Source organism: Stenella coeruleoalba (assembly GCF_951394435.1).
Source record: "Stenella coeruleoalba genome assembly, chromosome: 1".
Classification (NCBI taxonomy): domain Eukaryota; kingdom Metazoa; phylum Chordata; class Mammalia; order Artiodactyla; family Delphinidae; genus Stenella; species Stenella coeruleoalba.
In genome coordinates, this window is record NC_137169.1 from 152,832,642 (window position 1) to 152,859,248 (window position 26,607).

The 26,607-nt window shown below is 38.1% G+C and overlaps 1 protein-coding gene across 1 annotated transcript in view; it reads left to right on the top strand.

Moving 5' to 3' along the window:
- PLD5 (phospholipase D family member 5) overlaps window positions 1–26,607 on the top strand; it is a gene marked incomplete at its 3' end in the record, with an annotated part of 495,790 nt that overhangs the window by 456,252 nt on the left and 12,931 nt on the right. The window contains exons 6-7 of the mRNA XM_079935705.1: window positions 10,185–10,382; window positions 17,731–17,867. Coding sequence (XP_079791831.1) covers window positions 10,185–10,382; window positions 17,731–17,867 — 335 coding nt within the window. The remainder of the gene's footprint in view (window positions 1–10,184; window positions 10,383–17,730; window positions 17,868–26,607) is intronic.

A 26,607-nucleotide genomic window follows, 5' to 3' on the forward strand; every position in this document is an offset into this window, starting at 1 on the left:
TCTCAGCTTCCTCACTGCTCATTTAGAAGACAAGAGATTAAACAGGAATGATAGGAGAAGCTGTAGTAACATTTTGGAATCATTTTCAACTCTTCTAAAGAAGCAGGATAAAATTAAAGTAGTCCAAAAAATAACTGAAATGTGTTTCCAATTTGTTTCATCCCCTTCTACTCTCAGCCCCATTCTTTTAAAATTCCTCCCATTGAACATATGTGTATATATAACTGATTCACTTTGTTATAAAGCAGAAACTAACACACCATTGTAAAGCAATTATACTCCAATAAAGATGTTAAAATAAATAAATAAAATAAAATAAAATTCCTCCCATTAACATTCTCTGCTCACTGTTTTATCTATTGATTTTCCTTTGACTAGCCAAGAAATCGATGTATGAATTCCTTACAGCCAAAAGTCAAAGATGCCAAAGGAATAATGGTACTTATAAAAGATGAAGCACTGATGGAAGGACGGAAGGCAGGGAGGGAAGGAAGTGAGGGAAGGAGGGGAAAAGAAAAAGCAACACCCTCATTCATTCTACTGTCAACTGACAAAAAATGCACAACCTAGAAGTTGAGAAATATGTTTTGTCAGATGGACATACTGAAGATTTAAGCCTGGGAGACAGGCTTTCAGATAGCTCTGAGAAGTAACGGAGGAGCCAGGATATATAGGAGTTTTGCAAAAACAAACCAGGTAGTTGAACATCAAAAGATTTCTGCTAACTAAAGAAAAAACAAACATTTCAAGTTAATGAATTTAGCACCTTTCTAGTATGGGAAGATGCAAGAGTCTGGGCTCATTGAAATCATTCCTTTGATATGCACCTTATCTAGGGCCAGTATCCTATTTTTCTCCATCCTGAAAGCCCTCTGGGTGAACAGTCTGGGGTGATTGCAGGCAAGAAATTGATTTGTGAGTTCCTTACAGCCAAAAGTCAAAGATGACAAGTGAAGAGTGGTACTTTGGAAAGTAACATCCTTTGTCTACTTATATGGCAGGCAACATTTTTCATCCACACTATGAAGGAACACTGTGAGGTATCTACACAGCATTATTGGGCAAAAGAGCCAGGACTGGAATCACCGGACATTATTCTGTGATCTTGCAAGTCACTTCCCCTTTGGGGAGCTCAGTTTCCTTAATTTTGAAATAAGGTTGAACTAGCTGTTCTCTAAGGATCTTACATTCTCCTTTTTTCAATTAGTCACGTTCCTTCTGGCAAGCATTTTTATTCCCACTTGGTAACAAAGAAAATAAGACACCAGGAAGTTAAGTGGTATAGACCACCCACTGTGGAAGTGAAGGGGCTAGAGAGCACATTTCTGGGCAGGAGGCTGTCTTTGAGCTTCTGAGATTCAATTCTTTATTTTCCATCCCTAGTAACAAAAATTTCACCTTGAGGGCAGAAACAAAATCAAGTTAGAGCTCCTAGTGATTAAGTTTCCTGCAGTAACTCAGAATATAAATCAGCAGCTAACTGGATGCATGGGAGTTGCTTACAGTTGCAAGTTCGTCTTTGTCAAGAAAATTAAAGAAATACTTGTTCACATTTCTATAAAACCATGAAAACAACAAACCAGACATCCATAAATGATAGATTGAGCTGTGGTTAGGCTAATCTGAATTAATTATTCTGAGTTACAGCAAAGAACAATACTAATGCCTCCCCTTATTCTGCTGACAAGAGCATCCATCAGATGCCTGCTTTGGCTTCTGCATCACCAGCAAAACCCACGAAACCAAGCCTGTCTCCCTTCATGCTGCCTCTCATGTCCTGAGTAGAAGGGGTTTCTTTTCTTCTCTCACTGCATTTCCTTTCATAACTCCCTTCCACTAATTTTGAGAAAATAAAGAAAAATGTTCTTTTGGTATAATTACATTTCCCCTGATTCTTATTTTGCTTTGAAATGGAGACTGCTAATATAAACAGAAATTCCAGGGCAGAAAAAAAGAGGACATGCATATAAACAGTAGGACTTAACCCTCACCCAGGGGAACTTCTAGTTCCTCTTTGTAATTCTTCCCGAAGATGAAATATTAAACTAATCTTTCAGCTTCCCTGCTCGCTAGCTGTGTGTTTGGAAAAGTTCCTTAGTCTCTCCATACCTTAGTTTCCTTACCCATGCAATGGGTTATTGTGAGGTTTAAATGAACACAGACTTGTAAAGCATTTAGAACAGTGTCTGGTGCACAGCAAGCACTATAGTAAACTAGTACTACCTCTGTTGTTATTTCTCCCTAAGCAGTAAGTTATAGTATCTGCTGGATTGTCTCAAACCCAACACTTCAGAAAATTTTTGCTCTGGTTGAAAAAACAAAAGCCAATTTCTTTTTTTTTTCCATCTTCACTTGATACCAGCCTAAACCAAATATGTATATTTAGAAATGGTTTTGAGTCATTCTAAGATTGGGAGAATGATACAGAGAGGAAGTAAAATTCTCTTTACATCTCTAGAGGGCAAAGCTTGGCTTCTTCCATTGCCTTTCGATTCTAAAGCTGTAATGTAGTCACAGCAGAATGATGTCAGAGATTGCAGATAAAAGGTCACAAAAAGCAGCTTACACAACAGGGGGAAAGGAACACTAAATCTTTGTTTAGAATATGGTCATTGGGAATATTTGTTGCTGGAGAAAATCTAAGTAAAGTGACCACTTGCATGTTGATGATGATAAATGGTACATAAGGGGAGCCCTGGGGATGATAAATGCTGAGAATGTTTATAAATATGTTTCCCCCTATCTGATCATACCTAAAGGGACAAACATCATTCATAATTATGGTGTCATTAAAATAAACCTGTTTATTTTATTGCTTCCACGTTTTCCATTAGCTTTTAAAGAATTGGTTCATCAGATTTCCAGATTAAAATGTGTGATGGTATGCATTCCGACACAAGATACATAACAGATTCAGCAACTGGAAGACAGAGAAACATGGAAAATGTTTCAGGAGCACCACTTGGCCTTAGGTTTTAATGGGCGAAGTCTCTTCCCCAAATGCAGCCTTTCTGTATGCCTTTACACAGAGCCATTATTGCCTTCATTCGTTCATTCCCCCTAAATGCTTCCTGCTTTGCTGCCTAGACCACTTCCTGTTTCAACTGGAACCGTGTTGACTACCTAGTACTCCCTCTACAGTGTGACTTAGGATAGAAGAGCAGCAGACAACACACATTGAGTGCTGGTCACTGTGCTTCCTGCACTAACTTGTCTGCTTACTGCACTCACAACCGTGTGATGTGAATGTTCTGGGGATAAGGAGGTGTCATTGCCCTCAAGCCATAAGCCAGCCTACATGCTCGAGATGAGCAAGTTGCTCGTAACAAGGAGGAAGAGTGACACTGTGGCCACCTGCAGGATGTAAGGAAGCTGGTTTTAGGAAGGCCTTATGGGGTTCGGACTTTGTGCAAGGTTCTGTTGGGGAGGGTATAAGTAATCAAGGGCTTTGCTCAGGATTGGGTGCTATCAGGAGCAGGGCAACTTTGTGATTGGGTGTTTTAATAAGCTATCTGGGAACTTCCCTGGTGGTCCAGTGGTTAAGAATCTGCTTTTCAATGTAGGGGACGCGGGTTTGATCCCTGATCAGGGGAACTAAGATCCCACATGCCGCAGGGCTACTGAGCCCACGCGCCACAACTAGAGAGAAGCCCGTGCGCCACAATGAAAGAGCCTGTGTGACGCAACTAAGACGTGATGCAGCCAAAAGTAAATAAATAAATAATTTTTTAAATGCAATGTGATTAAAATTTTTTAAAAAAATAATAAGTCATCTGTATGGGAGGGGGATGAAGCAAGGCTAAAACTGTGATTGGTAAAGAAGCAGCAGTCACCCATATTAGCCAGGATGGGGGGTCTTTGGTCATTTCTGTGGCTTGGACAATGCTCATGTTTTGTCTGTGTTCACACACGATTACAGAGACGTCTTTTTTTTTTTGTCTCAACTTCATCCTGGACAGTCAACAGAGTGGCCTGGTCTGATGCCAGTGTTCTGTGAAAGAGTTCATGTTTAACAGGAGATAACCAGGGCATAGCTTGAATGCCAGGTGAGTTCTTAGAAATATCAAGGCCAAGCTGACAGTCCCGTACCAGCTTCCGGGCGTCAAGGGCTATTTATCATTCTCAGCGGTGTTAAGAAGTTGAAGAGCTAGGCCAAAGTCATACAGCTCATGAGTTGAAGAGGCATAATGTTAATACAACTCAATCTGGTCCCTAAGCCCAAACACTTACAAACGATTTGCCCTCATTCAGCTTTTATGAAACATCCATTTTCACCTTCCTGGATTTCCCAGGAGAATCCAGCTAAGCTTCCTGGCATATTCTGTGGAATGAATTGGATTGAGTCTGGAGAGCAACACTGACTTCAGTAAGGATCCAAGTCTAATGTGACCTAAACACAATCTATTTCAATGACAGTCTCTTGCCGTCCTCCTTCTGTGCCTTTGTCAGAAATCAGATCTTGTTCAAGTATTCATGTGTATGGTTAGAAACACCCTTAGTTGGTGATCTCCTGCCTTTTAGCTCCAGCCACTCAGTTTGATAGAAGTGTCTTGAGGTTAATAAAGTGAACCCCTTTTTAAATATTCTTTTAGTATGGTAGAAAGTGCTGAGGAAACTTCCCTCAAGGACATAGGGGTACAGACAGCCTAAGGCAGGTGAAGCCGTGAAAAAAACAGACTAAGGAGACAAAACAGACAGAGTTCAGAGATAAGCTCTGCTACGTATTTGCAGTTACCTTGGGCAAGATTAGTGACCATGGCCTCAGTGCTCTTAACTCTAAAATGGGAATTAGAGCATCTAGCTTAAAACATGTACTGTTAACATAACAAACCTTAACATGTAACTTTATGGTTTCTGTCTGTATCCCCTGCTATGGTCCATGCTCTGAGCCCCCAAGGGCAGGAACCGGGTCTGACTTATTCCCTGCTGCAGCCTCAGAACCCGGCATGTGACCATTCCGGCACCAACTCAACCTAGCCACAAACAGTCTCTGAGGAATGAATTTTATGCCCTCACACTTGACTGAGTGTGTGGAATCTGTTGGTAGTTAAAGTAAAATCGTTCACAGATAAAGAATTCTGCCATATCTGTTCCTGATTCAAACAAAGGATGTAGTAGAAGCATCCTCAGCAGGCAGAGAAGGAAGGTGGACCTTGGTATAGCTCAAGCTAACATTGTTTGAGCCAGGCACTGAGCTAAATGTCTTACATACATGTTTTCATCTATTCTTTGTAGCAATTCTATGATAAATACCCATTTACAGATAAAGGAAGCAAACAGATTAAGTACCTTGCCCTTGGCGGAGTTAGTCTGTCTTCAGAGCCTGTTCTGGGAGATGACTTCCTGCGTCTTGTTAGGTCATATGGAGAGGTCTCTCTCTCTCTCCCCTGTTCCTCTGCAGGGGAAAGCTTTCAGAGCTGCTACCCTGGCACCCTTCTAGATTTCAAATTTCACATTAACACTTACCCAGATTATTCACGCCATACCGTATTGCAGAGTGGTTGCTTTCTTACTAGGTATGGGGAGCTTGCACTAGTGTAGTGAGTACTTCACTTAACATTATTCTGTGTATTAGGAAAGAGTCAGTAGAGAATGACAGGGGGCAGTGGCTTTGTTCCCCAATGACAGCAGAGATGATGTAACCCCCGTGTGGAGACTAGGGGACAGCTGTTCCCAAGGAAAGAGGTACACAGGAGAGCACCGTATTCTTGTCCAGCCTTTGAACAGAAGACTCCAAACATACTTGTTTGCCATGTGTTGCAAGTAACCTGAAATCTCTAAAGGTCTGATGTGGAAAAACAAAGGATACCAAAGAGATCCAAACATACTGAAAGCCAGTCATGGCCACCGAGTTCAACTTTTGGTCACAAAAATCAAATGATTCCCTGGATTTGTACTTTCATGGCATTCTGCCTCTGGCTCTACTGGGCTTGGATAGAGCTGTGGATAAGGCAGTTTCCACTCAAAAGACTGTGTCAGGTTCTGTACCCCATTGTTGGTAGGTGCAGGAAACATGGTTAGAGGACAGTTGGCTCATTGACCAATACAAGAACTGTCATTGATGCCATCATTGAGCACCGTGCTTGTGAAAGTATTCCAGGTGGATCTCTGGGGCCAGCACGGCCACAGGTTTTATGTGTCCATGTCCAGGTTTGCTGCTCCAGGACCCTTGGCACCAGAAGAGAGGTTCTTGTTAGATTTGGGTGCTCAGTATCAGAGGCCCTCAGGCTGACCCAGAACCAGGGCTTCTGGGTTGAGAAGGAAGCTTGTTTTCATCTCTGACCACCATAAATTCATCTTGAAGGCCAGGTATTCGTTTGTTAAACATTTTCCAAGCAAGCACTATAGCCCAGCACTGGAAATAGAAATATGAACTTGATGCCTTCAGAGACTGTAGAGTCACTTAGGGGAAACAGACACAAAATATTTTTTAAAACGATAATACCGCGTAAAAATGTGCCACATCAGAAATATGTGCAAGTACGGTACTAGACAAAACAGGAAACATGGCCAGAAAAGGCTTCATAGAATTAACAGCAGTAGACCCATGGGTTGCTTACTAGCCATGTGCTAAGGTCAGTATAGCATAAGGGACCAAGCACACAGGCTTTGAAGTTAGACCAAAACTCAAATCTTAGCTGTATCATTTAGCAAACAACCATCCAAACCTCAGTTTCCTTCTATATAAAGTGGAAGGAATAAATACCATTATATCTACTATCAAGGTGAAAGGCACACTGCACCAGTTTCCTAGGGCTTCTAAACCACAAACTTGGTGGCTTAAAAGAGCAGGACCTTTTCTCTCACAGGTCTCTGAAGGTGCTAATGGAGAATGTTTCCTGTCCTCCTAACCTCTGGTAGTGGCCAGCAATCCTTGGCACATTGGCTTGCTGATGCATCATTCCAGTGCCTATGTTCGTATGTTCACCTCCCCTGTGTGTATGTGGCACAGTGTCCAAATTTTCCTTTTCTTATAAGGATGCCAGTCATATTAGATTTAGGGCCTACCATAATTCAGTGTGATTTCATCTTGATTGCATCTGCAGACACCATATTTCCTAATAAAGTCACATTCACAGGTTCTGTGTAGAAATGAATGGGACGAGGGGACACTATTCAACACAGTACCCACAACAAGTGAGCCCTCAGTCAATACTAGCTATTAAAATTAGGATTATTATTAAATTCTAACAGCAAAACTTGTAGATAGATATTATCCTCATCGAACAATAAACTAGAATTTAAGGGTTAAGTAATTTACCCAAGGCTAGTCAACAAGTAAGCTGCAGAACCAAGATGCAAATCTGCCTCATCTGACTTTAAAACCTGGGAGGGTCGCCAGCCACATTCAGGCAGGAGCCAGAAGGAGCTGATCTTGACACACAAACAGAAGTCTCTGGTCAGTATTGAGAGGCAGGTTGGGCAGGGAGAAGGGAATGCATGGTGGGCAGGAAATTGATGTCCCAAAGCCATAGATGGCAAGGCTGGAAGACCCCTGTAGACTTTATAAGCCCAACCCCTTCATTGTTCAGAAAAGGAAAAAAAGGACTCAGAATTGGATGACTTGCCCGAGACCCTATAATCTGGTTGGTGAAAGATCCTAGAGTTCAATCCACATCTTTGGCCTCAGGTCATTGTTGTTTGTCCCTTTTTTCCTGAGGATGGCCCCAGGCCAGGCCAGCCCCCTGGACATGCACTAACCTTGCCTGTGTCTGGCAGGCAAGGAAGCGTGTCTGGGAGGGGCAGCTGCTTACTTATGTGGCAACCTGAGTCTCAGCTCTGCTGCCCCCACTGCCACCACCAGACAAAGAGCCTATTTATAAAGCTAAACTGATACAAAGTTGAAAACCCTGAAATGATCAAGGCTTCCTTGGAGAAGATAATGTGGCAGCATTGACTCAATCTGGGAAAAGGCACAGAAGTGTGAAGGTCAAATGCAGAGCCTACTATTCCTGAGATTCTATCAGCAGAGACTGTGAAAACAGCAAGGTGGGCCCCATCTCAACCTGGAATGGGATTAGCAATTATTAGCAGTTATGCTACACAGTTTTTGAAAATCCCTGAGATTAGAAAACACATAAGTATGTGTAAGTCTCTCCCCTTGCCACTGTTAAGGCCTGGGTGTTGAAGACCCTGCCTCCAACTCCCTCATCCTTTCTCCACAGCCAGGCAAAGGGACCTTTCCAGTTCATAGCCTGTCCACACCCCCTCTACCTCACCACCTCCCTCCCCATGTCCTTTGGCATAAATGCCAAACTGCCCATCCCAGCACAGAGGCCTCTGGGAATCTGACACACCTGTCCCACCAGTTTTACCCCCTGCCATCAAATTATTTACCCACTCACATACACATACACATTCTCCCTTATCTCCCTCAGCTTCAGCTGCACAACTCTGATTCTATCCCACTGACCTCAGTGCCTTTGCACATACCTGATACGCCCTCCCCACTCTAGTTCCTCCCACTTTCTTAACCTTTCTTAATTGTCCTTAATGTTTGTGTCCATTCAATTCTAGAAATCTGTACTAAAGCAATCCTTGTACAGGCGCACAGAGATGTGTGTACAAGGGTGCTCGTTGCTTTATATTTTGTATTAGAGGAAAAATAAGGACAAGTCCATCAGCAGGTTAAATAACTTGTGTCCATCTATTCTGTGGTCGCTGTGGAGCTGCTAAAATGATGCCAGCCAGGTATAGATGAATGTGAAAAGATCTCCATGATGCACTGTATTAGGGAGTCCTAATAGGAAAGGAGAGATGGGCCCCTACACAGCTGGTGACCTCTCCTATAATCCTGAGAAGAGTATTGAGTAGGGGGGTGGAGGAAAGGAATGAAGTTAAACACCTTCCAAGGTGTCCCTGACAAACCCCTCACTGGGTGTTCAGACCATGAGGCATGTGTATTTATGCTGTTAAGACCAAAATTTCACTTTTTCACTTTCATTGACTAAATCAGAAATCATCTATAATTTTTCAAAGTGATAATAGACTTGAAGCCAGTGCTGCTACGTTCCTGGGTGTATTTGATCAAGGGTGAGAAAACCTGCATCAAATTCTGAATCTACTCCTGACTAGATCTCTCACTCAGGGGGATATATTTTTGCTTACCTGTGTAAGATTTACTTTCCTCATCTGTGCATCGAGGGAGGTGGACAAAATAATCTCTATGATATCTTTGTTGCAAGATTCTATTGGTCTCTTACTCTTGAGGCTTGTGCAATGTTAATAAGAATAATAATTGCTAATATATTTTAAATGGTTACGATGTGATAGGCACTATTCTAAGCCCATAAAATATATTAACCGTGTTATGCATCATAGCAATTGTATGAAATAAATACTATTGTCTCCTTTTTATGGAAGAAGAAAATGATGCCCAGAGATTAAGTATCTTAAAAGTCACACAGGGCTTCCCTCTTGGCGCAGTGGTTAAGAATCCGCCTGCCGATGCAGGGGACACGGGTTCAAGCCCTAGTCCGGGAAGATCCCACATGCCGCAGAGCAACTAAGCCCATGCACCACAACTACTGAGCCTGTGCCCTAGAGCCCATGCTTCATAACAAGAGAAGCCACCACAATGAGAAGCCCGCACACCACAACGAAGAGTAGCCCTCGCTTGCCACAACTAGAGAAAGCCTGCACACAGCAACAAAGACCCAGTGCAGCCAAAAATAAATTTATTTTTTAAAAAAAGTCACACAAAGTCACACAGTAGAAATTTGTAGAGTTGGAACCTAATTTCAGGCAATCTGATTCCAGAATCCATGATCTAAAACATTCTGTTATGTTGCAACTAAAAGTCAATCTTTATATTGCTGCACGATCTAAGGATTCATACCAAAAAATTTAATGTTGAAGAAAACAATCTGAAGAGCTGATATAAAAAGTGTAGGTGAATATGGAAAAATTATCCATAAGAGCTCAAATGCAAAACTCCAGCAAAAGTTTTCCTTAAATATTTAAGCATTTTAATGATGCATCATTTCTGTATACCATAATGTGACTGTATCTACATACTTACAGATACAGTGTATATATATAGTTGTTAGAGTATAACAATTGCAAGAAGAAAATATCGCTATTGCTATTATTGCAGTCTTTTCTCTGAGAATACTACATTTTTTTCTCTGAGAGTAACACCATCACATGTACATGGCATTGATGCTTTCGTTTTACTTTCACAGATGAAAGAACTTGGTGTCATCTTCTACAACTGCAGCTGTCTGGTCCTAGATTTACAAAGGATATTCGCTTTATATAGTTCATTAAAATTCAAGAGCAGAGTACCTCAGACCTGGTCCAAGAGGCTCTATGGGATCTATGACAATGAAAAGAAATTGCAGCTTCAGTTGAATGAAACCAAATCTCAAGCATTTGTGTCGGTGAGTTTTGCCCTCTTCTCCTCCTCCCTCCTTCCTCCAAAGGCCCTTTATTATGTTGCAATGTTCAAGTGTGATCTTGTGTTGGGCAAAAATGAATTTGACAGATCAGTTCAACACATCCCTTGAAGAGTTAAAATATATCCATTCTTATACTCAATCATATGCTGTCCCTAGTTATAATAACAATACATGTGAATAATCATTCCTAGTTTCAGATACTTTGCATTATCTGATTTGATCCCCCCCAGTCACCCCTTAAGGTAGACCCAGGATTATGACTGTGTTACAAATGAAGATATTGAAGTTTATCTACTAGCACAAAGACTGTCAGATGGCAGGTGCCAAGAGAAACACAAGTGCCCAGGTCTTCTGATACCAGATGCTATTTTTGATGCCTTTCATCAATGATTTTCAGACTTGATTTTAGCAGTAGAACCCTCTGATAAACAAATCTGAGGAAACCCCAGTGTGTAAAACAGACAAAAGCAGAACTATTGTATTTGATTGGGGCTGGAGGGCAAGAGGCCCATCCAAAAGGGCAGGGCACTGTTTCCAGGCCTCTGATTACACTTGAAAACCATCCCCCTCTGCCCACACACCACAGTTATCCCCAGTGTTGCTGAGAGTGGGCAATGTAAATATCTGGACCTACAGTTCTGGTCCTCAAACTTTAAAGTATCTAAGAACCAGAGGGGGAACCTGTTTAAAATGCAAACTTACAGTCCCCCCATCCTCACCAGGATCTGATCCACTGGACCTGGGTGAGACCTTAGAATTTTGATTTGAATCAGGCTTCTGAATGATCCTGATGCTCAGGTAAACTTCTCTAAACCATGCTCCCAATTTAATATAGCTGTTTCTCCACTGTCAAGCTGTGCTTCTATGCCAACAACTTTTATGTCACTGAAGAGCGTTTCATGGAAGAGTGATAGTAGCCTTTTTGCCTATTTAAATGAAAGCACATTTTGAAAATTTAGAAATCTAGCAGTGGAGAGAAAATTGAAGTTGCTTGTCTTAAACAAATTCACATAAGTGTGAATAATATAAAATAGACTATGAAAGATTTTCATCAAGTAGAACTAAAAAAAAAGCCCTTTTTTTGGTATGTGTGGAGGTCAATAATACAGTAGCATGTAGCATATCATACAGGGCATTTTACTAATAAAATGCATATATTCAATTTTATTTCCTCTCAAGACAACCCTATAAGACAAGAAAACCAGATATTATTCTCAATTTGTAGATTAGTTGCAATAAGAAATTTGCCAAGGAACCACTAATCCATATGGTAACATCACACCCCAGGAGTCCAGTAGAACAGATTGAAGCAGCAAGAAATAGATGAATTATAAGCAAATTTCAGATAGTTGCTGGATTTTGAATTTACAGTTTGAATCTTAGAGATAAGTGAATGTCATTGTTGCATAAATTTAAATTCTGACCCTTAAAAAAGTGGGGGAGTCCTCCTTTGTTGATCCCAAAGTTAACATCTCTACTTCAGAGAGAGGGCCCAAGCCTTTAATAAAATGTATGAAAATGCAAGGGCTTTGCTGTATTCCAGGGCAAATTTATAAACTGATTTTTATTAAATGGTTTGCCACAAAATAAGTTGAGCTTTTTTAACAGTACTTCAAGTATAGTCTTTTAAACCATACAGCACCTTTGTTTTCTATTTTTATTTATTTTATTAATTTAAATTATTTTATTTTCCATTTCTTATTAATATCTCAAGCCTACCTTTGAATTTCAGTTCAACAGATATTAATTGAACACCATTTTTACAGAGGTATAAAATCTTACAGGTATAAGATAAATAAAAGTCAATATTCCCAATATTGGAATTGGTATCATTTACTTAGAGCTCCTTGATATCGCTTCTTTTATAGCATTTATCACATTTTTGTAACTATTTATTTATTATCTCTCCCACTATTTTATCAGGCTCTGAAGGTTATATACTGTACTTTCTTCATTATTGTTATTCCCGGTACCTCCCTCAAGCCTCCCTAAAGCAGCAATAAATGTTAGATTGGTTCTACTAGTAGTAATATCAATAAGAAGTTCCAGGATACATATAGTTTTCTGAGTATATGTGCCTAACAAATGCCAAGACAAATTTATTTAAGTTCAAAATATTTGTTGTAAAATATCTTAAAATAGTATATTATATTTTTATAAGCTGACAGTCCCGACTAAATTAACACACAAAATATATATATTTGAAGGCCTTAAGAATTATCATTACCAAAATTAGATTTTAGGTGATAATAACTTAGCATGGTTAAATATAAATTTTAAGTTATGATATAGATATGAATTATTTCTAATTTTCTCATGGAACACAAAGAGACACTTGGTTAGATTTAAGTATGTGATTTCTAATAACTTGGGGCCAGATCATTCTAATTTTCTTACATTCCCCATTGAAATCAGAAGATAGGAACAATAGGCTGAGTTTTTGTCCTATTTGGTGGAGTTCTTTTTAGAGCTCTTGAGATTATGCATTTGATTTCCAAGATAAAGACTAGTTAGTTCAAGGTCTGTTTTTATCAATTTGGGTGCTAGACAGATTTCATTTCTTGTTGTTTATTGTTTAGTTCATTCATCCATCAATCATTAAACTGAGATTTATTTAGTGAGTGAGGGCAGGCATTGAATAGAACTTGGTGCTACTCTGAAAAATATAATTAAATACCCCTTTATAATCTCTGCTATATATTTTAATTACATTTTAATAGATTTATTGATATATAACTTACTACCATAAAATTCATCCTTTTAAAGTATAAAACTCAGTGGGTTTTAGTATAGTCACAGAGTTTTACCTTCTCCACCTTCTCCACCTTCTAATTTTAGAATATTTTCATCACCACAAAGGAAAAAGCATTAGTAGTCACTCTCCATTTTCCCCTTCTCTCAGCCCTTAGAAACCACTAATCTACTTTCTGTGTCTAAGGATTTGCCTTTTTCTAGACACTTCATATACATGAAGTAATACAATATGCAGTCTTTTGTAACTGACTTCTTTCACTTAGTATAATGTTTTTGAAGTGCAAGACTCAGTACTTTTCCCTTTTTATGGCCAAATAATATTCCACTGTATGGATATATCACATTTTGTTTATCTGTCCATCAGCTGATGGACATTTGAGTGTTTTTACCTTTTGGCTATTGTGAATAGTACTCCTATGAACCTTCATGTACAAATATTTATTTGAATATCCATTTTCAGTTCTTTTGGGTTTATGCTTAGGAGTGAAATTGCTGGGTACTGTGGTAACTCTATGTTAAACATTCTGAGGCATTGACAAACTTTTCCAAATTGGCTGCACCATTTTACTATTCCATCAGCAATAAATGAGGGTTTCAGTTTCTCCACATCTTTGCCAACACCTGCTATTTTCTGTTTTATTTTAGCCTTCCTGGCGGGTGTGAAATTTGTCTTATGATTTTGATTTACATATTTTAATGCACTTACTGGCCATTTGTATATCTTAATACACTTACTGTCCATTTGTATATCTTTTTAGAGAACTGTCTGTCAAATCCTCTGCCCATTTTTCAATTAGATTACTTGTTTTTTTGTTATTGAGTTGTAAGAGTTTTTTATACATTCTAGATACAAGAATGTACTTGATTTGCAAATATTTTCTCCCATTCTGTGGGTTGTCTTTTCATGTTTAATTACATTTTAACATATATATTCTGGGAATGGAGTATGAATTATTTAAAAAAACCAGGAAACTGTTATGAAATAAATCAAAACCCTACTAAAGCAAGTATTTAATGAATATGCAAAACAAGGTACATGCAAATATAAGGCATTTATAGATGTAAGAAAGAAACATAGATTACTTATTATCAAGATGCCTCAAGAGCACTTGATTGGTAAAAGATCATCACAGAGCTGAAATAAAGAAAAGGATCTGTATTTTCCTTCTCCTTATATTTTGCTATGGAATAAAGGAGTACACAGTGCAAGGCTCAGAAAATTAATTCAGGAATGATAAAAAGGGAAGTTAACAGCCTTCTCTGTAATTAAACAATCAGAACTAGTTAATTTCCTCTGACAAATCAGAGGACACAGTCAAGTACTACCATGACCGCAGGGGCAGAGGTACTCATACAAATAGTCATGCATTTCCTTAATAAACACATGAAGCATCTGCCATGCTCTAGGCATTGGGCTGGCAATGGGAACATAGGAAAGAAAAAGGTATGTACAAATAAAGGTCTATTTACACATGGATGGAAATACCTAGAGTGAAGCAACTCCAGCTAGGAGTAGAGGTTGGGGGTCATACAAGCCTCCAACACTTACTAATTTAAGAAGCACTTTCACATTCATTCCACAAATATTTATTGAGCGTATAATATGTGTTAAGTATGGCATGGCACAAGGTGCCAGAGACATGCAACCAAGCAGTTCACAAGCTGGTGGAGAATCACACAGACGAATGCAGTACAATGTAGCATGTCCTGGAATGACGCTGCACAAAGCAGGAATCTTATGTTGATCACTGATGTATGCCAAGTGCCTAGACTAGACCTAGGTGCGTGGCAGGTACTTAGTAATATTTGATGAATGAATGAAAGCAAGTACAGAAGAGGAGCAGACCCAGCCAGGAGTAGGCCATTCTCTTATTTAAGCCACAAGGCAAACCAGTGTGAAAGATTTGTTACTGTTCTTATCTCATTGGAAACAGAGGCTCAGGAAGTGTAAGGGACATGCCTAGCATGCTACAGGTTATAAATGCTGGAACCTGGCACATCACGAGCATATAAATGCTCTATCACCAAAGGCACAGTATCCAAACTTATTAGAAAATAGCAAATGTAAAGAGACCAGCAACTCTGTGTCTAAATTTGTTCCTCCCTGAAACCAAAATCCAGTTTTGGGAACATGCAAGGAAATTCAGGAAATTCCTAACTGAAGCAAAAACATGGGCATTTGGACACATTTCAGAGTTGACCTAGGCTCCTGTCTAGAGCTAAGATCCTTAGATTCTTCATGTTAAACCTAAAGAATGTTTATTTTTTTTATTTTTTATTTTTATTTATTTATTTTTTTAACATCTTTATTGGAGTATAATTGCTTTACAATGGTATGTTAGTTTCAGCTTCACAACAAAATGAATCAGTTATATATATACATATGTTCCCATATCTCTTCCCGCTTGCGTCTCCCTCCCTCCCACCCTCCTTATCCCACCCCTCCAGGCGGTCACAAAGCACCGAGCTGATCTCCCTGTGCTATGCGGCTGCTTCCCACTAGCTATCTACCTTACGTTTAAAGCAGACCCAATAGGCTGAGGAAATTAATGAATTTGAATATTTAATTTATTAATGGAGATAGAAAAATGAGTAAAATGTAATTCCTAAAATCAAGGTATATCAGTCCAAGCAAGGACATGAGACAAGTGTGAGTAATTATAAGTTGGAATACACTAAACAATATAACAAATAAATCATATTATGGGAGGACAGAAAAGGAGAAGTAGCCTCTAGGTGACAATATTAAAAAGTTTCATGAGGAGATAGTATATGAGCTAGAACTTTGAGAATGTATAGGACTCTGATAGGCAGAGACAGGAAAACACATCAGCCGGAGGGGCTGGCAGGAGCAAATACACAGAGGCAGACAAGATGAGAACATAGCCATGGGCTGACGATTATTTTATTTTGGGGCACAGAAGGCATGGTAGCCAGTAAATGAAGGAGGCAGAGAAATGGGAGGGCCAAAACTCAGAGGATACATGGATCCATCCCTCCCAATGAGATCAGACTGGATTCCAAGAAACCAGGAGTCCTAAGAGTGACACATGTTTGTTTGTTTGTCTTTTAAGCATCGAGGAGACAAGGAAATGAGTTCAGAAGACATATAAAAGCCCCAGCAAACAGCACCAGTGCCTGAATGAGGGAAACAGCAATCTGGAGTAAGAGGCAGGGACAACATGAGAGACACTGCAGAAGCCCAAGCCATCTATCTTGGTGACAGATGGGGTATCTGCATATGTGTGTGCTGGGGAAGAAGTGTAGGATGAGCATTGGCTTTTGTTTGTTTGTTTTTTAATTTATTTTTTATTGTTTTGTTTTGGGCTTTTTTGTTGTGGTTTATTTCTCTCTTTTAGCATTAGGGTTTTTTTTTTTTAATACTTAAAAGCTCATCCTCATTCCAGAAGGAAAGTAATTTAAATCAAAAACTCATTCTGATACTCACCTGCCAAGACAACATTCTGAGTAGGGACGCCTGGTGGGTTTGGCCCTTAAACAGGCTCCTTTCTCAGTTCCACACTCCTCCCCAGTTGGGCATCCAGTCCAAGAGCTTCATCTTCCCTCTCTCTAAGCTGGGATAGGGATTCCCACCAGCACTGTGTGGGGAGTTGTTCCCAAACATTTGTCAGGGACCCTGACCACCATTACTGGTAGAACATTTGATGAAGGACCCAGTACTGCCATTCCAGGCAGTTCCAGAAACTGTTTATATGGGCTTTGGTACTAAGCACCCATTGATTTTTTTGTGTTCCTTCACTTGGTTTCTTGCTTGTCAGAGTAATGCAGGAACTACAGAAATGCTCCTTTCAGTCTTGTCCAGTGGAAAACCAATGAGAAAACCAAAGTACATCTTTCCCTTTCTATAGCAACTTTATCTAAAAACATCATACTTCTGTAAGATGGAAACCACTTCGAGCAACATGAGAAAAATACCTCAAGTATAATTTGCCTCTTTTTTCATTTTTCTTAAGGCCCTGTCTCTCCTTATGAACTTGGCATCTTAATAAGTCACTTGGTTTTTCCTCTAGAATTACTGATGACCCTTTCTCAACAATCAACACTCCTCTTCCTCACTCAATGAAAGATTTGGGGAAAAAAAAAAACCACAAGATTTTTAGACCATGTATCTTGAACATCTTTATGGCCACATTACCTTTCAAGTGAAATAACTTCTAGCATAAATGGCTTGCTGTATGCATATATACACTATATATGGTAATGTCTGAGAAAATTAACTATGTATGACAGGGATGTATACCAGAGTCACGTTAAGTTTAGAGTTAGAGCACTCTTATAAAAATAAGAGGTGTGTGTATTGAAAACAAGAATTCCCTCCCAAAACTGACTTAAAGGACAGATTTGAGACCCATACACCTTGTTTTCTACTTGCCTCAACTTTGATAGAACTGAAAATGTATTTGTCTTAATCTCATAAAGAACTGGAAAGTAGGTTTGCAAAAATTGGTTAAAAGCCAAGATTCATTTTTTAAAAATTTTAAATAACAACAAAAAAGAGAAATTCCCAGACTGCAAAAATTAATACTCTAAAAGTTTGGTTTTTGTGTCTTCACAGAATTCTCCCAAACTGTTTTGCCCTAAAAACAGAAGCTTTGACATAGACGCCATCTACAGTGTAATAGATGATGCCAAGCAATACGTGTACATCGCAGTCATGGACTACCTGCCTATCTCCAGCACAAGCACCAAAAGGTCAGTGAGTGTGCAATCTCAGCTTAAATCCTGGGCTCCAGGGCCAGACACTAAACTGGAGACCACAGGAGAAAACACCGTGGACACTGAGATGCTATCAGGTCACATTAGGTTGCACACCATTCACATCTCAGTGTACATTTGCAGCTCACCCATGGTGCATCTCCTCTCTCAGTCCACTTTAAGGACTCAGGGTCTCATCCCACAGAACCACCTCAGTAGTTTACATTATAAGCATGAGAGGAACTTTAGAATAAAGATTGGGTTGTTTTCAACTTGAAAATTATTTGGAAAAATAAATAAAAAAATTTAAGTTATTTGAAAAAAAATTTTTTGAAAATTATCAGTTGAGAGGTACCTGAAGGACGTACTGAAACTGAGTAGGTCTGGCAAGATTTTCCTTAAAGGAGGTATCACTTTGTTGTATTCATGTAGGTCTTATTAAATGCTAAATTTTCATACTATCTTTTCCACTTAAGGAGAAAGGAACTTAAAATATGTATGTTCTCAGTCAATCCATCCATCTGTAAGAGGAAGAGAGTATCTTAAAATGGAGATTTATTTTTTAATATTCATCACTGTTTAAGTATGGAAATACTTAGAATCAACTTAGGAGCAGAATTTATGTCTCTAAGTCATGAATGCATGGCTAGGCCCCAAGTATTTCCCACTTTTGCTTTCTTGCAGGGAATGCAGAGATTTGGGTGCTTGTAAATGTTTTGAATAATCTATTTAATCCAGGAAAAGTTTCCAAAGTGCAAATTTCTAGGGGTACAACCTGAAACCTTTTTAATTTGGAAAATTACAGTTTCAGAATAACCATTTACTGAGGTTAAATAATGTGATGTGCCCTATACTGCTTGAATATTTTTCATATTGCCAACCTCACATATGCATAATATACAACTTCTCTATGCAAATGACTTTAAGATTGCAAAAGATGTGTTTCTCCCAGAAAGTGATGACTCCTAATGATTGTCAAAAACAATTTTAGGCTGCAAGATGCACATTATTAGGACACCTTTACTTTAAAATATTGTGCACCCTTTGAACATTCATGGATTTTTTCCACATGCTTTCATTTTTACAATCCCTCTTTTTTATGTTTTTTCCATTTATTGTTTATTTGATTTTAGATTTTGTCTTAGACTTCAGCTTCACTTTGGGAAGAGTTTGAAACATGATAGGTTTTACCTGATTTTCCTGTTATTTGGGAGAATAAGTTCAAGTTTATGGACTTATTAGGATGGGATGATAATTTCAGAGGATTGGAAAAACCTTCATTCCATGAAGTCCCTTCAAACAAATAAAATTAGAATCCTTCATAGACAAGGGGGAAGGAGTTAGTATGGATAATCTAAAATATCTTGGAAATACAAAAATTAGAGAAAACTAAAAGAACTAGAAACTGACCTGAAGTCTTGCATTTTGATTATTAAAATACCATTATTGTTATTATTCAAAGAGCAGTTCTTTTATTATACTGATGGTATTTCAAACCTGTTAATATCTCTAGCATTTTAAATGAAAAGCCATCAGAGACATAAGAAGTAGTTCACAGATCAAGGTTAAAATTAAATTCTTCTCAATCATATGAATGAAAAAAGATTTTAAAGAGTGTGTTAAATTATCAGTGTGTTAATAACCTACAAACTTAAATTTTAGTCTGCACAGTAAACATAAAATGAAAGAGAAAAATTCTACATGCTTCCAAATTAGAAATGGTTGATATTGGTAGACAGACATATTGAATATATTCTCCAAACTGGGAAGGAACTTTGACACCAAAAAACAAGCAATTATGAAGTTTATTGTGGGTAAATTACATATAGGCAGCATTGGGCAGATGGAGATCTAGAGGCATTCTCAGCTGCACTCCATACTGCCAAAAGGGGCACAGGGGGACTTAAAGGGGCCAAAGGTAAAAATAGGACTGACTACTAAGGGAGAAGCATGTCTGCACTGACAGGCACCAGAGATTATTCCTCCCCTGAGGGGGTCTCATGATCATTAAACATCTGAATCAGCAAAAATCATTCAGTTCATATCAGATGAAGGCAAAGATAAAAGATGAACATGTTCCAAATTAAGGAACAAGATTAAAAACCAGAAGAACTAAGTGAAGTAGAGATAGGCAGTCTTATCTGAGAAAGAGTTCAAGGTAATGATCATAAAGATGATCAAAGAACTCAGGAGAAAAATGGATGAAAACAGTGAGAATTTAGAAGTTTTTAACAAAGAGAAAAGATAAAGAACAACCAAGCAGAGATGAAGACTACAATAACCAAAATGAAAAATACACTAGAAGGAATCAACGGTAGACTAAATGATACAGAGGAAAATGGATCAGCAAGCTGGAAGACAGAGTAGTAGAAATCACTGACATTGAACAGAAAAAAGAAAAAAAATAAATGAGGACAGTTTAAGAGACCTCTGGGACAACATCAAGAATACTAACATTTTCATTATAGGGGTCCCAGAATGAGAAGGGAGAGAAAGGGACAGAGAACATATTTGAAGACATAATAGCTGAAAACTTCCCTAACCTGGAAAAGGAAACAGACATAGAAGTCCAGGAATCACAGAGAGTCCCAAACAGGATCAACTCAAAGAGGAACACAACAAGACACATTGTTATTAAAATGGCAAAAATTAAAGATAAGAGAGAATATTAAAAGGAGCAAGGGAAAAGCAGCACATTACATACAAGGGAACTTCCATAAGGCTAACAGCTGACTTCTCAGCAAAAACTCTGCAGGTCAGAAAGGAATGATATGATATAAAATGATGAAAGGGGAAAACCTACAACCAAGAATACTCTACCTGGCAAGGCTCTCATTCAGATTTGATGGAGAAATCAAAAGTTTTACAGACAAGCAAAAGCTAAAAGAGCAGCAGTTTTTTTTTTTCCTTTTTTTTTTTTTTTAAGAGCAGCAGTTTTAAAAGTAATGTTAAAGGGACTTCTCTAAGAGGAAAAAGAAGCCCACAACTAGAAACATGAAAATTATTATATTGCAAATGATATGGCCAATAAGGGGTTAATATCCAAAATATATAAACAGTTCACACAACTCAACATCAAAAACACCCTAAACATCCTGATTTAAAAATGGACAGAAGACCTGAATAGATGTTTTTCCAAAGAAGCCATACAGATGGCCAACAGGCCAGGAAAAGATGCTCAACATCGCAAATTATCAGAGAAATGCAAATCAAAACCATAATGAGATATCACCTCACACCTGTCAGAATGGCTGTCATCAAAAAGGCCACAAATAACAAATGTTGGTGAGGATGTGGAAAAAAATGGAACCCTTGTACACTGTCAGTTGGGATGTAAATCGGTGCAGCCACTGTGGAAAACAGTGTGGAGTTTCCTCAAAAAACTAGAAATAGAACTACCGTATGATCCAGCAATTCTACTACTAGGTATATATCTGAAGAAAATGAAAACACTAATTCAAAAAGATGCATGCACCTCAACATTCATAACAGCACTATTTACAATAGCCAAGATGTGGAAGCAGCCTAAGTGTCCATCAACAGATGAATGGATAAAGAAGATGTGGTATATATATGTAATGGAATACTACTCAGTCATAAAAGTGAATGAAATTTTGCTATCTGCAACAACATGGATGGACCTGAAGGGTATTATGCTTAGTGAAATAAGTCAGACAAAGAAAGACAGATACTGTATGATATCACTTAATAGGTGGATATAACAAAAGAGAAACAGACTCACAGATATAGAGAACGAACTAGTGGTTACCAGTGGGGAGTGGAAAATGGAGGAGGGGCAAGATAGGGATAGGGAATTAAGAGGTGCAAACTGCTCTGTATAAAATAAGCTATAAGGATATATTGTACACCACATGAAATATTTTACAATAACTATAAATGTAGTATAATCTATAAAAATATTGAATCACTGAAACTTCAATAATATTATAAATCAACTATACCTCAATTAAAAAAAGGAAAGACAAGACAACATATCAAATACTGTGGGATACAACAAAAGCAGTTCTGAGAGGAACATACATGCTTAATATAACATATATATTACAAAATTAGAAGGATCTCAAATAATAAGCTAACTTTACACCTCAAGGAACTAGAAAAATAAGAACAAATTAAGCCTCAGGTTATCAGAAGGAAGGAAATGATAAAGATCAGAACAGAAATAAATGAAATAGAGACTAGAAAAATAATAAAAGGGATCAATGTAACTTAGATCTGGTTATTCAAAAAGATTAAAAAAACTGACCAACCTTTAGCTAGACTAAGAAAAAAAGAGAGAAGACTCAAATAAGTAAAATTTGAAATGAAAGATAAGATGTTACAACTGAAATTACAGAAATACATAGAATCTATGAGGCTACTATGAACAATTATATGCCAACAAACTACATAACCTAGAAGAAATGGATACATTTCTAGAAACACATAACCTATCAACTCTGAATCAGGAAGAAATAGAAAATCTGAACAGACCAATATTGAGTATAGAGATTGAATCAGTAATCAAAAACTCCAGAGCCAGACATCTCACTGGAGAATTCTTCCAAATGTTCAGAAAACAACACCAATTCTCCTCAAACTCTTCCAAAATATCCAAGAGGAGAGAACAGTTCCAAACTCATTCTACAAGCCCATCATTACTTTGAATCCAAAGCCAGATAAGGATGGCACAAAAAAAGAAAACTATACATTAATATCCCTGATGATTATAGATGCAAAAATTTTCAACAAAAGATTAGCAAATGAAATTCAAGAACACATTAAAAAGATAATACACCATTACCAAGTGGGATTTATTTCTGGGATGCAAGGATAGTTCAAAATACACAAACCAATAAATGTTATTACACACATCATATCAATAAAATAAAAGATAAAAATCACATGATCATCTCAATAAATGCAGAAAAAGCATTTGACAAAATACAACATCCTTTCATGATAAAAACTCTTAACAGACTGGATGTGGAAGGAACATACCTCAACAAAATAAAGGTCATATATGGTAGACCCACAGCTAACATTATATTTAATGGAGAGAAATTGAAAATGTAAGATCTGGAACAAAGAATGATGCCTACTCTTACCATTCCTATCCAATATAGTAATGGAAGTCCTAGCTAGAGCAAATTAGGCAAGACAAAGAAATGAAAGACATTCAGATCAGAAAGGAAGATTTAAAGTTTCCATTATTTGTTGATAATATGTTCTTAAATAGAGAAAATCCCAAAGAATCAGTCAAAAAATATTTGAATTCATAATTTCAGTAAAGTGGCAGGATACAAAATTATCATACAGAAATCAATTGCATTTCTTTACACTAATGATGAAGTATCTTAGAAAGAAATAAAGAAACTCATCCCATTCACAATACCATAAAAAAAAACCCACAAACTATTTAGGAATAAATTTAACCAAGTAGGTGAAAGATATGTACAATGAAAACTACAAAACTTTGCTGAAAGATATCAAAGAAGACACAAACAAATGAAAAGACATCCACATTCATAGATTGGAAGAATTAATATTGTTAAAATGGCCATACTATCCAAAGCAATATACAGATTCAGTGCAATCCCCATCAAAATAACAAATGCATTCTTCACTGAAATAGAAGAAACTATCTGAAAATTTGTGTAGAACCAAGAAAGACCCTGAATAGTCAAACAAATCCTGAGAAAAAAAGAACAAAGCTGGAAATATCACACTTCCAGATTTCAAACTATACCACAAAGCTGTAGTAATAAAACCAGTATGGTACTGGCACAAAAATGGACATGTCAACAAATGGAACAGAATAGAGAGCCAGAATTAAACCCCAGCATATACAGTCAACTAATATTCAACAAGGGAGCCAAGAATACCCAACAGGGAAAGGATAGTTTCTTCAACAAATAGTGCTGGGAAAACTGGAGAAACACATGCCAAAAGATGATATTGGGCCCTGTCTCACACCATCCACGAAAATTAACTTGAAGTGGATCAAAGACTTAAACATAAGACGTGATATTATAAAACTCCTAGAAGAAAACATAGGGAGGAAGCTCATTGATATTGGTCCCGGCAATAATTTTTCAGCATAATGCCAAAAGTACAAACAGTAAAAAAAAGAAATCAACAAAAAGAACTACATCAAACTCAAAAGCTTTTTCCCAGCAAAAGAAACAATTAACAAAATGAAAAGACAACCCACAGAATGGGAGAAAAGTTTTTAAACCTCATATCAGATAAGGGGTTAATATCCAAAGTATATAAAGAACTCAGTCAACTCAATAACAACAATAACAAAAAAAATTGATTTTTAAAAATGGGCAAAAGAACTAAATAGACATTTCTCCAAAGAGTATATCAAAATGGCCAACAGATACATGAAAAAATGCTCATCATCACTAATTATCAGGGAAATGCAAATCAAAACCACAATGAGATATCACCTCCCACTGTTATAATGACTCTTCTTGACGAAGACAAGAGATAACAGTTGCTAGGAAGGATGTGGTGAAAAGGGAACCTTTATACACTATTGGTGGGAATGTAAATTGGACACAGAATAGATTTTCATAGCATAGTGGGGTGGATAGAACAATAGATATGTGTACAGAATATTATAGATACTTGGTGAAAAGGCTTCTATGGCAGTTTCAGGGTTTGAAGAAGCTTATTAGAGGAAATGCTACCCAAATTACTTTAAACATATGCATGAGTTAGAAAAAAGTGTGAGAAAGGGAGTTATCCAGGTAGAAAGGAGAGCTTGAGCAAAGTTTCAAATGGAAAAAAATAGCCTGGTCCATGCCAGGATCTATAACAAGTTCAGTGCAGGAACATAGAGCCCAAGATAAGGTGGTGAGAGACCAAACTGGAGACAGGGCAAGGACGAGGAGTAAGAGGGCCTGACTACTGGGGAGTCTTGTGACCTTGAAGAGCCTCCACTGTGTTTTAATCAAAGGACTATTTGCTACAGTCCAAGAGATAAGGGACAGACCAGCAAGCCATAGAGTCATAGAAGCCAATGGAATCTAGAGGAAAACATAGGAAGAACACTCATTGACATAAATCACAGCAAGATCTTTTTTGACCCACCTCCCAGAGTAGTGGAAAGAAAAACAAAAATAAACAAATGGGACCTAATGAAACTTAAATGCTTTTGCACAGCAAAGGAAACTGTAGACAAGATGAAAAGACAACGCTCAAAATGGGAGAAAATATTTGCAAACAGGTCAACAGACAAAGGATTAATCTCCAAAATATACAAACAGCTCAGGCAGCTCAATATTAAAAAAACAAACAACCCAATCCAAAAATGGGCAGAAGACCTAAATAGACATTTCTCCAAAGAAGACACACAGATGGCCAAGAAGCACATGAAAAGCTGCTCAATATCACTAATTATTAGAGAAAGGCAAATCAAAACTACAATGAGGTATCACCTCACACCAGTTAGAATGGGCATCATCAGAAAATCTACAAACAACAAATGCTGGCGAGGGTGTGGAGAAAAGGGAACCCTCTTGCACTGTTGGTGGGAATGTAAATTGATACAGCCACTATGGAGAACAGTATGGAGGTTCCTTAAAAAACTAAAAATAGAATTACCATATGATCCAGCAATCCCACTACTGGGCATGTACCCACAGGAAACCATAATTCAAAAAGACACATGAGGGCTTCCCTGGTGGCGCAGTGGTTGAGAGTCCACCTGCCGATGCAGGGGACACGGGTTCGTGCCCCGGTCTGGGAAGATCCCACATGCCGCAGAGTGGCTAGGCCTGTGAGCCATGGCCACTGAGCCTGCACGTCCCGAGCCTGTGCTCCGAAACGGGAGAGGCCACAACAGTGAGAGGCCCGCATATCGCAAAAAAAAAAAAAAAAAAAAAGACACATGCACCCCAATGTTCATTGCAGCACTATTTACAATAGCCAGGTCATGGAAGCAACCTAAATGCCCATTGACAAACGAATGGATAAAGAAGATGTGATACATATATACAATAGATTATTACTCAGCCATAAAAAGGAACAAAATTAGGTCATTTGTAGAGACACGGATGGATCTAGAGACTGTCATACAGAGTGAAGTCAGTCAGAAAGAGAAAAACAAATATCGTATATTAATGCATATATGTGGAACCTAGAAAACTGGTACAGATAAACCGGTTTGCAGGGCAGAAATAGAGACATAGATGTAGAGAACAAACATATGGACACCAAGGGGGGAAAACCGCGGTGGGTGGGGATGGTAGTGTGCTGAATTGGGCGATTGGGTTTGACATGTATACACTAATAGGTATAAAATAGATAACTAATAAGAACCTGCTGTATAAAAAAAATAAAATTCAAAAAAATAAAGATGATTGCTAGCAAAAGAAAAAGAAGCCAATGGAATCAATTTTAAAAAGAAAGTGTAAGAAATTAATAAACAGAAACCTCAATTAAACAGAGTTGAGAGACCAGAAGGAGAAGTTCTCACACCTTGCTAGGATAGCAGAGCCTAACAGGAAAAAGACAGATTCCTCTTCTTTCCTGGCAAGGACTCAGCCAATGAAAGGCCATGACACTTTGTTTACCATAGCCCTCCCAACTTCCTTTTCCCCTCTGTAAAAGTGTTCTCCCTCCCTTGTCATGCATGTGTCTTGCCCATAATTGCAGATCCAGAATTGCAATTCTATGCTGATTCCAAATAAACCCATCTTTGCTGGAAAAGTACCTGGCAGTCTGT